The sequence below is a fragment of the Sabethes cyaneus genome, chromosome 1 (assembly GCF_943734655.1).
Source record: "Sabethes cyaneus chromosome 1, idSabCyanKW18_F2, whole genome shotgun sequence".
In the NCBI taxonomy this organism is placed as follows: domain Eukaryota; kingdom Metazoa; phylum Arthropoda; class Insecta; order Diptera; family Culicidae; genus Sabethes; species Sabethes cyaneus.
The window spans coordinates 163382437-163399193 of NC_071353.1; the positions used below are offsets into that span (position 1 = coordinate 163382437).

General features: G+C 41.3%; 1 protein-coding gene across 1 annotated transcript; it reads left to right on the top strand.

Annotated features, from left to right (window-relative positions):
- Positions 1-696: 696 nt before the first annotated feature.
- On the top strand, positions 697-10306 carry LOC128732822 (high affinity copper uptake protein 1). The gene is made up of 3 exons (XM_053826226.1): positions 697-756; positions 844-1031; positions 10105-10306. Exons 1-3 carry the CDS (start codon positions 697-699, stop codon positions 10304-10306), a joined length of 450 nt encoding a protein of 149 aa, XP_053682201.1.
- The last annotated feature ends 6451 nt before the right edge of the window (positions 10307-16757 follow it).

Genomic DNA, 16757 nt, shown 5'->3' on the forward strand with positions numbered 1-16757 from the left:
TGTACTTGACAACAATTGAAGTCGAAATGAATCCGCGCTCTTCATGCCGCTATCATGAGTCCGAACGGGCAATTTTGCACACGGCCCGAATGTTGCACGGCACACGGCACCACAGTGAGTGGTGCAACCCCCGCGCCCGTGCGGGTGGGTATCCTCCGGTTATCGATCCGGTGAGTTGGGCTTCATTGATTACTGTCAGCAGTCTTCGGTTGTGGTCATCGTCGGCGGGTGCACTCCTCCCGGGCTTCTCGCTGATCTGGTCTGGTTGTGTATTCGTCGTTTGCTTTCGCTATTGCACAGATAAGATAGATAAGAAGGAGACTTGGAGCAGTAGAGTCTTGGAATTGTTAGCTGTATTGGGTACTCGCGTTGAGCCTGATTGGACAAGATAAGCGAGTGGCCCTTTCTCAACCGTGATATGCATTCCGCGCGATAAAACGAACAGTTTCTTCCAACCTAACGGATCAACTTTCCCATGCGTTGAAGGTAAGAAATTTACATCGATATGAGTCTAACGACGAATCGTCTTATCAATTTCCAATTCACACTTATATACAGGTGTTTGGGCCGTTATCAGCAATCATCGGCTTCAATTCTATAAAACCATGTCGCACGGAAGGGTCATCCAGACAGTTTGCGAGTTTGGCTTAGTAGAATAAGTTTCACGGAGAAAAGTAGTGCATTACGGAGGAGAAAATGGACCACAACCATGGTGGACCGGACGACATGGAAATGCTCTGCCCGATGCAGATGTCGGTACGTTTTTTGGAAGACCAACCACTGGAGTCCGAAGACGAGCACCGGAGTTCATCGAACTTTAACTTTTTGTTTGATAAATTACAGTTCCACGGAGGGAGCTGCGAGATCATTCTGTTTCCTTCGTGGGCCACCACCGAAGTGGGCCAATTCGTGGGTGCCTGGTTCGGATTCTTCCTACTGGCGCTGCTGTACGAGGGACTCAAGTTTTACCGCGAAGTGCTCCGTAAGAAGGAACTCAACGCTACAACGCCCGGTGTGACGAAGACGTTGAGGTGAGTGTGATTGGGTTATTGACAGTTGTTGTAAAAAAAAACGTTTGTGGATCTATCGCTATCATGACCTCGTTCGAGTTGATATGCAACAAAGTAACGTTTTCCACGCGTAGTGAGTGGACTTTTTGCTGTTATCTTTGAATGGAAAAAAATAATTGTACTCGAATAATGTGATCAATGTGATGTGATTGTGCTAATCTCAAATGTGTACTGTAAAGGCGGTTTAGACATCAGTGGAAAATACTTGAAATTAAAACTACATTGAGATCGGGTCGTCGTCGGTGTTTTAGAAAACTCAACTTTCGATTTGGGAGCAACTCAATTGGTGCTTGTCCAGTTACACTTCAAAAGTTAATATTATATCATAGGATGAAATAATCATTGTTTAGTTTTGCCTTCTAATCTTAATACTCAAGAATTACAGATTTTCAATCACTTTAAGATTGATTTTGACATTAACTTGCTCTCAATGTGATCCGGTAGTTTCCGTCGTTCCATTAATCGACAGTTTTCCTGACAAGCGCACAATAACTCAATCCCGGTATCGTAAAGAAATTCATTCTGACTTTTATTGGCAGCGCAGAGCAAATTTGCCAAAATAGAACGTATATAAATCTCCACTTTGAACTTATATCCCTGCAACAGTAGAAGCCATTGTCCAATTCTAATTCTATTGGTCTTAAAATATTCGTAGAAATAATTTCTGGTCTATGTATTCGAAGGTAATGCCTATCCTACGTATCCAACACGCTATTTGACTCGCCATCTAGCATCGTAAGAATCACCTGAACTGGTTTCGTCGGAAAACCAAGTTCTAGCATTTACCTTTGTCACAGCTCACTTCGTTTGACTGAATCATACACCGCCTTCAAGTCAACAAACAGACCAGATGAGTCTGCAAGTTGCACTTCCGGAATTTGTTTAGTAACTGACGCAGGGTAAACATCCGATCCGTCGTGGAGCGCCCCTTACGAAAACCAGCTTGATACTCGCCGCCGAAGGACAGCGGTCTCAGTCTCCAGAATAGGATATGGGAGAGCACCTTCTAGGCAGAATTCTGCAATTTTTTTAGAGCAAATAAGGCTATCCAACCACTCCTGCATTTGTTCTTCCGCCCAGATCCTGACAATGCGTCTCTCCGTGCGAGCCGTTGCCGTAATCGACAACCTTGCACGAATCTTACACACGACGGGATAGTGGTCAAATCGATATTTGGTCCCCAAAAAGATCGTAAATCGATGACATCCGAAAAGTGTTGACCATTAATCAAGACATAATCGATTTGAGAGCTAGAGTCTCCATTTGAGTATCCCTCCAGGTGTGTTTCTGAATATTCAAACGTGGAAAGTAGCTGCACCAAATGGCCATTCTTCTGGCTGCGCCGAAATTTATGAGCCTCAAACCGTTGACATTAGTTGACAGATGAAGGTTATGTCTAACAATGACAGAACGGAAGAATTCCTCCCTCCCGATCGGCGAATTTGCATTTCCGTTGATGATTTTCACCTCATGTTTTGAGCACTCTCGTTAGCTTTTCTAGAACCTGTCACAAAACTCGTCCTTAGCGCTATCGGATTTATCATTTATCGGAGCGTAGACGTTGATTAGGCTGTAGTTGAAGAATTTGTCCTTAATTATCAACACCTATATACGGTCCTCTATGGGCCTCCACCGTATAACTACTTGCGTTTACTACCATTCTAGTAGGTTGAAAGAAGTGTCTGCAATAGGGTCTGCTGCATGGAACCATATTTCTTCAGAAATAGACCAATTCCATCCTGGATTGGTTAGTCGCTCAGCCCCTTTCAGGGCCTTTCCTTATTCTGTATCAACAAGATGTCTCCACTGCATTCGGTTCTGGGCTACTCGTGACCAATTCGTTGAGCGTCTTGACCGACACGCAGGTCGGTTTCAACCTAGTCAAACCATCTAGCATGCTGGGCCCCTCCTGGTGCCAGTGTGGTTCTTGTAGAAAATAGATTTCACTGCACAGCCGTCCGACATCCTTGCGACGTAGCCAGCCCATCGTAGCCTTCCGACTTTCGTCAGATATACGAAAGGGATCTTTCCAAATAGTGCCTGCGCCACTCTCCGCTTTCCGTTTGTACTTCATCAGCATATTTGGTTCAAATACGGTATATTTTCCGTGCCTTTACTATCTTCTTAATATCCTCAGACCACGCAATCAGCAAGGTCATTGATTGGATTTGTCCCTGTTGGTGATAAAGACAGATGGAGGATTATCTCTTCAACTGCACGGCTTAAATTAATAGCTGTTTCTTTGGAAGGACGTAAAAAGACCCAGATAACCAATAAGCATTTCCAATGCAATTAAAATGCAAGCCAACCTAAATGCTATTTTGGCAAAATATGCGGCTACTTTACTGGTAGCCCTCTTATGACTATTACATGTTGGCTCTAATCGTTTTCAAGAAGATATTAGAAAATGCTGCATAGGAGAAAATGGTCAAACATGGAATAATTAAACTGAAATTACTCGAGTTAGAGAAAAAACCAGTTTTTTATATTCACATATGTCTGAGATAAAACTTCAACCTTTCATAAACGGCCAAGTTTGATTTTTTTCGTTTGCCCCTTTTCGAGTTATTCTGTTCTGAAAAAGACTAAAAACGCTGGAAAAACGTTAGAACTCGTTATACGTACGAGTTTTCAACATATAATGTTCTACAAAAATATATCTTTTGTAAAGAGAAACAACTTTGTAAAACGTTAAGATGCGATAAAACCATTAAATTTGAAGTAATTAACATAAAAGTGATGTTGGGAAGGTCTTTATATAAAACACCTTGTGAGTGTGAGTCAAAAACTATGAAAAATACGCCTACTATACCTTTGACAAAATTATTTGTATATTCTTTACCTACAACTTTGTCGAAGAAATTATTCTTCTATCTCTTTTATATGAAAAGTTATTATGTGTTATGTGTTTACAAGCCAAACTGGAACTTGGTCATCGATTTCACATTAATTGTCTTTTAGAGTTAAACAACTTTGCTGAACATCGTGGGAAGCTATTTTTAACCACTAAAAACTTTCCACGTAATTTTCGCCTCTGGACCACTGTGCATTGTCGAAACACAGTTTCTTGCTAAAAATGTCGCTACTTTGTGAAATGTATATGCCGGTGAAACAAGCGTTTTCCGAGCTATTTTACAACTCAAATGTACTTGCCAGCCATAACGTAGCAGTTAATGATGACCGCTACAGTGTTAATGATCACCGACTTTTTTGTAACACAATTGACTGATATTACTGTGGAGTAGGTGTGGTTTCAACAGGACGACGTAACATGCCAAATCCTGTATCCGCCTCGTTATCAATAATATACGGTCTCAATGGTTGCGAAAGGTGCTCGAACATTGGATTTCCACTGACCCAGCTGGGATAGCCATATGCCGGAAATCATAATGACAACGGATTATTTTCTGAGTAAGACTAAGTCCTATCAACTCATAAATTGATTTTTTGCTTATCGTAAGAACACTTAGCACGGAATAACATACAAGACATAACACTTATAGTTTTTACAATTTTTATGTAAGAACTATAAGTGCTATGTCTTGTTTTTCCATACCAAGTCCTATGTTTCTAAAAAGTCGCACTTTATCTTAGCTTGGGCACTATTTTGTAGGGGTTTCCCCCAACTTACAACTAAACTGAAGAGAAAAACAAACTAGATAACCATCTGCCAGCCAGAACCTTAATGGTCAACGGACAATCTCGGGCAAGCGTTCATTCTGTATCGAAGATTGAGTCTTAACCTAGTCTTACGAAAAAGGAAGCTTCCTCACCTGTTCTATGTCCCCAAACGATTTCTCCTTATGAGAATAGTTTTGTCCTATTTTGGTCCTCACGAAGTGCCATACCGTGCCCATTGTTCTTTTTCCATTCTCTTTTCCGCGCGAGTTCATTCGCAAGCAGCTGAGCGGAGGGCTCGAACGAATTGATGCTCTGCGCGCGCCCTTCGAGAAACTGGGCCGCGCATTCATGAGGCTTCGTCGCCGCAAGGTTACCAAGTCTGTTTTGACAGGCGAATGATCATGCTCTTGTCTTAGCTAACTCATAGTGGCTGACGTCCAATCTTCTGCGCAGGGGGATAGAATTAAAATGCTTTGTGCGTCCCTGTTATCCCAAATATCGGATCTTCGAATCCGGCAGACCACAGTCTAACTACCGATTTTGCTTTTCTTGGAGAACCCAGTGCAGAACGAGCTAGGTGACCACTCTCCGATCTCAAAGTCACTGCAGTAAAGGCAAAGTAACGTATGCGTTTGAAAGAAAAGAAATTTAGCCATGGTCTATGGAAAGATAGATGTCGACATGTTCTTCAGCTCTTTCGTGGGCTTGGTGACTAGTCGCTTCTTCATTTTGGCCACGAAATTTTAGGAGTAGGCCGTCCATTTAAGGTCGCAAAAAAAAATTTATCGGTCGCAGTTGGGGCGCATTCGACGATTGACGGTCTTCGGAACCATGTTTATCTTCAGCCGGTTCACGTTCCTCAGTCAGTGATCCCTTGGTATAATGTGCCGAGGCTCCGCCTTCGTGTGACATATCTTAATGAAGGCGGAAATTTCACGCAACAGTTCACCGTAAGCTCCGAAGAAAACGACAGTGGTTTCTTAAACGTTACCTTCTTGCTGACGTTAGCCACAGGAGCACCTTCTTGAGGAACTTGGTGTGGGAGATATATTTGACGTTATCGCTTACCTCCTTGGAGGGATATGTAAAGAACTCCGGTCTCCTGCCAGTCGTTACCGTCCAGCTCCTCTCGTAGGTCTCGTCATCCATTATGACCACGAGTACGGTCGCGCTTCGCCGTAAAGATCTTTTTCACCTTCAGCCGCTCCTTCTGGGTGATTGCAGCTCTATCCGGTGGGTACGAAGTTCCTCGCGATGTTCAGCTTTTATGCTTCAGAGTGGAGCTTGCAGTACGAACAAAGCATCGACCGTAGTTGCTTGACTGTTTTCGCCGTAACTATTATTATTAATCCATACGTTAGTCTGCTGTAGCAGAGGACCAATAATCCACCTTTATTTATGACAGCAAAGGTACTACCAACGAATTCATCTTGTTGATTTAGGAACAGGGATACATTTCGGCACCAGCAACTGTCGACCCTACCCGCTTGTTGCAGTTTACTTTCAGTATTACTTTCAATTTCACTCCAACTATGTTAAGCAATGATATTAACATTTTCGAGTTGAGATATCATTATTAGGACTTTCCAAACGAATTTACTCGTAATTCCTACGAATCACTCGTATTTTCTTTAGCTGTCCCGCAATCAAGTGGCGTTTCACCTAGTCCTGGAAAATACGTGCCAGTCTTCTTTGAAGACCGTTCCTTCTTTGGCAAGTTTCCTTATGGAACGTACCTGGTTGTGAGCAATCTTTACACGAATCGATTTGATCATGTTTGGTGTACATGCAAGCCGCGGACCTCCACTTCCCAGCTTCCGCTGTTTAGGCTCACCTTGTAGAAATTTTTTCATGCGATAAACTGTGGCCAATTGACATACGACGACTGGCTTATTAGGCCAGCATCAAACCAAGAGGCCAACTGGGAGGATTAGGTTATTAAAGATCCCATTTATGTTCCACTGGATTTGTCATTGGTTTCTGCCGTTGCATAGAGCTGAAGTTGGACAACCCAAGTAAAAATTTGGGTTTTGTTACACTTTTATGATGGAATTTAAAACCAAAATTGGCCATGAAGACCGCCATAAGAGTACAATAAAACTTATATTGTTGCTTGGGAAGAGCTGGAACTAGGTCGATACCCTAGTAAAACATTTACGATACTTTCAGTTATATCAACTTTTTCACAACTCAAATTAGTAATATAACAGTCAACTCAACTAGTTTATAACAAGTGTGTTATTAAGGTAGGGGATGTTGTCAGGAATTTGGATATCAGGGCAATTAAGGTTGAGCTGAGACTCGGAGTACGATGTTGTCGAACCTTCAAGTAGGTTTCAACAAGGTCATCTTCGACCTCATTATCACCTGCTATAGCCACTGTATCTTATTGGTTGAGATACAGGGATTCATTTCGGCGTACATGCTGTTCTATACGTTTGTGGCAGTTCTTCCATAGTGGGTAACCTGCTAGCCACGATTGAACCATCGACCCTTCATACAAGTTCCTGAACAAGAATTTCATACCTCGTTCGTTAGTCTCCGGAAGACTGCAATATAAAACAGAGGTCGGAAACCTACAAAATAGAGTGGAGGGAGCGAGACAAGATAGAAAACGAAGGTAAAACTATCATCGGCGAAATTGAAATTGATTAACATTTTTCAATAGACTGAAAATAATATCTTGAAAGAAAAGATCCACGAGAATCAGTCACTGTTTTTACGGATCCGAATCTTTTACATGGAACAGGACCGAATTGCCCATCCCATCTTTAGGTCGGAGTATCCGAATAAACTTCTCGTTTTACGCGGTGGATTGAAAAGCGACGCTTTCGTAACTTCCAGACGAACAAAGTACAAAATTGATCAAAAAGAGTGCAATCAGAAGTTCAGTAGTCCGACATGATAATCTGTCACCATTCAAATGCGATCGAATAGTGGTACAACGACAATGGCATCACAGTAGTTTTAAAGAACTCGAATCGAATCAATACCCCGAAGCTTGACCGATTGTAAAGGACAATCCTTGGCTGAAACAATGGTCTAACAACACGCTTAATTTTACTCGAATAAGAATTTCATGTCCGGCTTCAAGTTTTTTTAGCCACCATACCTTTGCGTAAATCTCCAAAAGGAAGGAAAGGCCGTCTAAAGCGAAAATCAACAAACCTGATTACGATTATAGGTATTGGTCTTATGGTTACGATAACTTCGATATGTTGCTTAACAATATAGGGTATGTTGCTGCTTCGTCGTAATTGCCAATTCGTAATTGTCCTATCCAACACAAATCATTAAAAATATCAGCATTTTATGGCACACAATGCAAAACTAGTTATTCCCTAATATTTTAGTTTGTTGTCTATCATACATGATCAATCAAAGTGAGCTGAGATCTATTTAAATGCTTTTTATCATTAAAGAAGTCCTACCAGCCAAATTTCCTACGTTTTTTCGTGTGACGAAGAAAAAGTCGACTAATCGTTTTAATTTCCGTCATTCATAAATGAAAATAACTCACGCAAGGTATTGTTGTTATTCTACAGCCAGGAAAACTTGCCTGACCTGCAGAAATTTTGCAGAATAACATTTGTCATACCATCCTACACAAATACATGCGCGTTAGCTTCGTAAACATTGTTGTGATTTTTAGTTTGGACGATGAAAAATTTTGATGGACGGATTTTAAAACGGTACGACGAATTTAAGAAATAAAGTCAGTTGCGTAATTTCAATAATATGCTTCAATAATCGCTTTTCGGTGATTTCGAAGTTCACGGATTGGAAGGTAAGTGTGTTTTAGTCAAATCAGCACAAGAACTTTTGGAGTATTCATTAAATCCATCCAATAAATGATTAAAATTAGAATGGCTTTACTTACTACGACGGGAATTAGAAACAAACCTACGAATAATTCTCTCGGTGTCTCTGTATTTTCTATGCCACATAGTCAGTATGTCAAAAAAACAGCAGAACTATTTTTGATTTACAAAATAAATCAAAGTTTGATTTTTAAGGGCATTTCTTCAAGAAATAAAGTCTACACATGCCCAAAATTTCATAAAATCATGACAGAATATTACACACAAATAGTTGAATTCTGTGAAATAAATAATATAATGAATAAAAATCAATTACACAAAGAAAAGCAATCAAACTTATCAAGAACCAGAACCTAGCCAATAATGCGGCTGAAGTTAACTACGATTCCCTCTCCGTTGCACCGCACCGGATCAAAGTCATCATCACGCGATAACCTCAATTGGATTTGAGCTCACTTTTCGACACCCTTTTTTACTGCTGCTGCTGCTGCAGCGGGTGAAAAAGATCTTATCACAGTCGGAAGATGAAAAAAATGAAGCACTGAACTCCAAAAGCCGAGTGCCAGAGAGTTTACCCAGTAGTACCGTCGCGAACAAAGAATCAAAGCGAATTTCTCGTTCCGTTCAAGCATCCGGAATCGATTGCAGGAAGAAAAATAAAAACGAAAGGACGTCCCGTCCCATCCCGTATACCGGCACCGGGTGTAAGCGACGACGACGACGTCGTCGAGTGGGCGCCGGATGTGAGGTCACGTGTCGTAAAATTAAAAAAAGCTTTTCATTACGAAAGTCTGAGGAACGGCTGACTATAGAGTTCCGAGCCTACTGCGATCTCCGTGTAGGCGACGCCGACGACGTCAATGTCAAAGGTCGCTGCTGGGGGTTAGCCGATGTGGAATGTGTAATAATATTGCGCTCTTGCGCTGAGATGGATGGATATTTATCAAATAAAACGATTATTAATTTCCTTTTTATCCTTTCTTTTTCCGCTGGCGTCGTCGACGCCGTCTGCTTGTTGGCGATGCAGTGGAGATTAGGAACGATGGGAGGAAAAGAAAAGTAAGTGCTTCTCTCTAATGAGCAATCCAGCGCAAAGCAAGTGGCAAACGGTGGGACCACTTGTCGGCTTAGTCAGCCGACGTGGATCCTTGCCAGTACCTACAGTGCAGTGGGAGGAATTATAATTGTTCCTCTTTCTCGTGCCGGGCAGGAAATTTGAATTCTTTCATCTTCCTGTGCGTTGTGCGGTTCTACGACTGTCGGTCGTAACAGCATCCTTGCTTGGCAAGATGTTACGGATCGTCCACGCCTGCTTGGGTTCGCAGTTTTTCCTCTCGAGCTGGAGTGTACGTACCTACGTTTGAACGAATGCGAATGCGTGGTGGTTTTTCCCTTTGAACTGAACCCTTTTTTGATGTGTGTTCTGTCCCTGCATGGCAGCAAGTAAAAGCGTTCAAATGAACAAAGCGATGACAGGATGCGAGTTGGATTTATAGCCCTGGGTGGGAGGTTCTGCTTAACGATTTTAGGCAAATGTGACAGGCGGCATAGGGTCTTTACACGGATTTTGCTAACGTTTTGCTTTATTCTAGACAACATTACACGAGTAAATTCCACATTATGCAATCGGCGCTGCATCTGATCCAGGTTTCGGTCTCCTACATCCTGATGCTGATCGTTATGACGTTCAACCTGTGGCTGTGTTTGGCCGTCGTTTCCGGAGCTGCCATTGGGTATTACTTCTTCGGTTGGATTCGCCAGAGCACTCACGATCCGAACGAGTGCTGCAATTGACTAGAACCGTTCGAAGCCGCTTCCGACCGCGATGAGATCACCGAGTACGACTCCACTACCGGCCTGATCGGAGAAGCTTCGAGGTGACGTAGTTTAGATAAGGAAACAGCACCCGGCAGATCCTCTGCCGGGCATTGAGATGAAACCTCCACTTTCGATAGTTGTAAGAAGAGCAATGTGCTATTAGAATTATAAAATTGTAAATAAACTTGTTTAGAATTCTAATTTATTCAGTCAATTTCTAACCTCAACAACGATGAGATGCCCGCCTAAGGCGGGCAAGCACCACCATTCACAATGCAAAACAAATATTTTGATAACTAATTTGTAACCTCATTGTTTCATTTGACCCTCTTCACCGGAGGACGGAGCCTGTCGGTGATCCTCAAAATTGAAAAGAAAGAAAATGCCGGCTGCGGCCGGCATCCCACACAAACGTGCCCTTTGTGGATCGAATCATTTTCCCATTGATCAGGTAAAGAAAGAAGTTTATAACCATTATAAACCAAAACTAAACAGTAATAATGATAAGCCCTAGAAAGCTACGATCTTTGCTTCATTGATACCTTGCCTACCTACCTTTGTACCTACATATTGTGCGTTGCTAGGACCCACATGTGTCGCTTTGTATTCAATGTACATCAAAGCGGAAAAAAGGAACCAATCCCTACGAAACGAAGGTGGGCTACCGTTCTTTGTTTTCCCGTCTAAAAGAAAAACACACTAACAATACGCAGAGTTATTGTTATCTCCCATTCGAAGGACGGCGACCTGATCCCGATTATCTCATTCCTCACCTCTTTTTGCGCCTGATAATTTCGGATGCTCCTATTTTTGCGAGCGGTGAGAAGAGATCATTTCCAAAGCAAACATGGTCTCACTACAAAAACATGGTCCTTCCTGAGATGCCGCCCACCACAAAAGAAAAGAAACCTATAAAACCTATCCTCTTAGATAATCCTCTTAGCAGGAAATTATGATCTGCTGGCTCTGGCCAATATCGGATTTTCTCAAGCTCTCAAGCTTGCGGTGTGCAGCAAAGCTGCATCCGTAGACCCGCCGGCGGCGGCGGCGTTGACTTCATCAAAGAAGCACGATTCGGCGCATGCATGCGCAGCGCAAGGCCTGCCAGGATCATCGCATACATTTACGTATATGTCAAAGGAAAGCGACAACATGTGATTGCGCGACGCAGAGATTGACCCCTCGAATGGAGATGGTTCGGTCGGTATTTGAGCGGAACTAATGGTGTCACCACTCCACATGTAAATTTGGTCATTTTTGAAAACAGAAAATAAATTAAATTTCTGCGAATGCTGTATATTTGATTCTTCTGGAACAGGTTTGTTCCTAGAAAAACTGATTTAGAGTCAATTTCGTTGATTGTTGAACAACTATGATAGGAAATGGACAAATCATAGGAAATAAAGCCTGGTTAAGCGTTAATCTAGACGTATAGCACTATCAATAATTCGGGACTAGTGCGTTGAAGATGCGACTGAGTCAGCATGTTTCTTCCACTTAGAACGCATTTCATTAGCACTATTGACTGTCCCCCGCTTCTTTAAAGCCGTTGTTTGACAAAATTTTTCAATGAGTCGAAGCTCCGAACAATTTGGAGAGTTTATCTTTTTTGGCACGAAATCGACATTATTAGCTGCATAAAGGGTGTCCCACATCAAATTGCATCACGGATCAAACGGTGTAGAAAATTACCTAATTGACCGATCCTTTTCAAGCTTTCAGACAATCTATACCTATAAAAAAGGATTTCTGTCTGTCTGTCTGTCCGTATGTTCCTTATAGAATCGAAAACTACTGAACCAATCGGCATGAAAATTTACATGTAGAGGTTTTTGGAGCCAGAAAAGATTTTAGTTATGGTTAGAGACCCCTCCCCCCACTAAGAGGGGGGGCTCCCATACAAATGAAACACAAATTTCTGCATAACTCGAGAACTAATCAAGCAAATAGAACAAAATTTGGCATGTGGGTGTTTTCGGTGACAAGAATTTATTCTATGATAAATTGAGACCCCTCCCCTCTTTATAAGGGGAATTATAACTCCTCTCCCCTTTAAGAGGGGGGGCTTCCATACAAATTTCCTCATAACTCGAGAACTAATCAAGCAAATAGAACCAAATTTGGCATGTGAAGGTTTTCAAGGGCAAGAAAATTTTCTGTGGTGAATTAGGACCCCTCCCCACTTTAAGAGGGGGGGCTCCCATACAAATGAAACACAAATTTCTGCATAACTCGAGAACTAATCAAGCAAATAGAACAAAATTTGGCATGTGGGTGTTTTCGGTGACAAGAATTTATTCTATGATAAATTGAGACCCCTCCCCTCTTTATAAGGGGAATTATAACTCCTCTCCCCTTTAAGAGGGGGGGCTTCCATACAAATTTCCTCATAACCCGAAAACTAATCAAGCAAATGGAACCAAATTTGGCATGTGTGTGTTTCTGGAGACAAAATTTTTTTCTATGATGAATTGAGACCCCTCCCCACTTTAAGAGGGGGGCTCACATACAAACGAAATACAAATTTCCTGATAACTCGAGAACTAATCAAGCAAATGGAACCAAATTTCTCATGTAGGTGTTTTTGGAGGCAAGAATTCTTTCTATGATGAATTAGGACCTCTCCCCACTTTAGGAGGGGGGGCTCCTATACAAATGAAATACAAATTTCCTCATAACTCTAGAACTAATCAAGCAAATGGAACCAAATTTGGCATGTGGGAGATTTTGGAGTCTTGAATTTATTTTGTGATAGTTAGGGACCTCTCACCCCTGTGGTAGGCGGATATGGACTCTCATACAAATAAAACAAAATTTTTGCGAAACTCAAAAACTAATCGAACTCGAGAAATTCGAGACTCTTCCGTAAAACATTAGTCAATAACAAGACCACAAAAAATATCTATAGTAACTCTAGATCATTCAGGACAAGACGGCCGCGAGTGTTGCCGGCGACCCGCCGTCGAAAGCGCCTCCCACTGGGGGGAGGCAACTCCCCGCAGAAATCACTACTGTCTAGGTTTATTTATTTTCCTAGGTCTACCTGGGTTTCCTGGAACGAGCGACAGCGAGTAAGGAGAGGATTGCGAAATGGTACTTTCCACAAAAAAGTTTTCCGTGAAATGGTACATTCCGCTTAAGGTTTTTCGCAAAATGAATATTACTATCCGCTTTCTGGCTATGCAATGAGGGGACGGGGGAGTTGTTTTCTACTTTACTGTGAGGTAAAATTGCAAATTTGTATATTAAACTACCCATTCCAGGTAACTAATAAGCCAGGGGGGCTCTGTAGCCGCAAGGTTACCGAGTCTGCTTTGACAAGCGAATGATCGTGGGTTCGAATCTTAGTAGAATCAGGCCATTCGATGTCAAAGTGACTTTAGCATGAGTTTATTCTCTTGTCCCCCATCACCCTTCCTTCATGCTGAGTTCTACATTATCCCGAAGACGCTTCTTATGGTTAGTATACTGGTATGAGGACCTAATGAGATAATGGTTTTGAACCTCAGGAGGACTCACCAGTGCTAACTATAACGAGGCGAAACAGGTTTGGTATAGTAGGACATGCATCGAAGCATGGGTAAAACCCTCAACACGTAAGCACGCATAAAAAATATAAGCTTATCGTTTACTCAATAACGATAAAGCACAGAAATGCAGTGCATAATACAGCGTACACCCGGGCAACATTACAATAGATCAATAATGTTGTGGTCAAAGTGATAAGCCCATACAAAAAAAAACTAATAAGCCTTAACGTAAGCAGCAAATCAGCGTATCTGGCATTTTATACTGCACGTTATTGTATGTTAGCTTTTTGATTACATAGGTGTTGTAAATTGGCATCCAAAATTGTATTCAAATTCTTCGTGTCGGTAATTAGCTGTAAATTAGCATTGTCAGCACTGTAAGAAGGTTATCAGTAAAGTAGCTGTATATTTTGCCAAAATAGCATTTAAGTAGCATTTAAGGCGACTTAAATGCTTATTGGCCTAATTTGAATAGCATTGGTGATGCTTATTGGTTACCTGGGATGCTCTAATAGTTACGTAACTGCCAAAACGAATCATCTAAGGTTGAACTCCTCAGAAACTTGCAAAACTCGAGATTGTGACAAAGATCATCCGAGATTCATGATTTATGTACAACACAGGTTTTTTTGTGGCAATACGAAGTTTGACAGGTCAGCTAGTGATGATATAAACACTGCCGCTGTGACCTTCGCTAATATTTACGCTATCGATCGCCACGTTCTGCAACCACTGCCTGTCGATCAACACGAGATACAGACGTTCTTGCTTTCGAAACTACATGTAAAATGTCTAACGAAGATTGTAACAAAACCCTAGATGATTTTGGAATTTAGTCAACGAACAACGGAAAGATGACCGTCTACCCTCATTGAGAAATAGCTTCTCTAAATTCGATTTTGAAACTGTTTGGGCTTATCGTATTTGAGCCAATATTTGCATTTTTCAAACATCTACTACATCTCTGATAACCAACATGGGTTTATGCTTAAGTGCTCCACAACTACCAATTTTTTTAATCTCACATCCTACGTAATAAATAGATTCGATGACCGGTCGCAAACAGAGATCATTTCTACTGATCTTTCTGAAGCTTTCGACAAATTGAACTATCAAATTGCCATTGCCAAACTGGATAAGCTTGGCGTAGGTGAACCGTTGCTGAAGGATTCGTTCACTGCTCATTCAGGAATTCCACTGGGGAGCCATTTCGGTTCTTTCAATTGTCTGTGGGCTCTACAGTCTGAAAAACTCGAAAAATGAATGTACAAGTTGAGTTAACGCTTCTAGCACGAAACAGAAATGGAAATTCGAACAATGGAATTTCCGAAAGTCGTCCAAAAAAATTTCCTTCGTTTTTGTCTTTTTTTCGTAGATTTTTGCATAGAAAATAATAATGTATATATTATACGCAAGAATAGATTCGGTTTTCACTTTTAAACTTTAAATGAAAATGCTTAAACCCAAGTTTTTTTTTCTCGATTAAAAAATTCACTTTGTTTTGTAGCTACGTTTAATAAGTAGTCGTTATGACTCCTACCTTTAGTCGAACGCTGGAAGGTGCATGGGTCGAACCAAGCTATAATCTAAGATTATAACCGGATTTGAACCCACCCACAACACCCGCCAGGGCATGTGGCTCGCTGGTACCCGTGTACCTTTGAACCGCAGAGGCGCTGGACAAAAGGAGACTGCAAAACCCTCCTTATTAAGGTAGCGACGTATCCGGTTGGGTTATTTTTAGACACACGAATTGTGCCTCTTCCTTCGTCTACTGTAGAAACCATCGACCGAGAAGTTTTAATCTAATTTGTTTTTACTGTCAGGACGACGACACTATGCAGGCCCTTTCGCCTTTCTCCGAAAACCCGCGTTGAGAGTCGTGGCTAACACGCTGACACGAGCAGCGTCACGCGCGGTACCTTGCAAGTCGCTTGTTAGATCATTGTCGTAACCAGAGAGCAGGCTTGCCATTTCCTCACTCATTGTGCAAAAAGTGCAACTTTTTTCATTCAACACAATGAGCAGAACTGCTGCCACAAACAGACCAAAAATAAAGAGAAATATAAACAAACTTTAGATTCTCATTGTGCGAAAAATGAGACATCATACACTTTTCACAGCCTTTAATGTTTTAAATTGACCAAGAGCTATAAGCTATAAGCATTCACAGATATTGCTATTTCGAAATGGGCATAAATGAAAGTTGAACATAAAAATGGTGATAAAAACAACGAAGTATCGACGTAACGTGTTGTTTGTGTTGTTTGGACTGCACGACAGTTCCAAGCATTTAGTTTACAACTGGTATTGGTACAATTGTTTTTAAAAATTATGCTTCAACTGCTTCAGTGCCTTCAAACATTTTCCATACAAAGACATCTGACTTATGAACTCTATATTTAGTTTAAAAAAATACGAAAAGCTCTAGAGGAAACCCGCACCGCCTCCGGCAAATGCATCATTACCGGCACTGTCCTTCCCCAGTTCAGTTAGTCCTGATATCTTTATTGTTTTGTGACTTCGCTGATTGTTTATATGAAAGAGTTTTCAAAATATTACATAGATTTTCGCTTAATTTTCGTTTAAAAGATCTGTATTCTTCAATTTTCTCCAGGTTCAGACGCCCATTTTGACTGATTAGTTGTTTACGTTAGAATGCTCTTATTCAAGAGTATAATTTCTCTTTCAAAAATATACGATTTTAAGAGAGTTTTATGGCGGTATTGTTAAGATAAACGAATCTGGCAGAAGAATGTCATAAGTTTTTGTCAAAACTACTGTTAAGTTTTAAGGAGCGTCGTTTTTAAGCAAAAATGAAGTATTCTTTAAAACCCCTTATAAGGCGAATTACACTTATTGATAATTTAGTTTTATGGGTGATTCTTCAAGTCTCC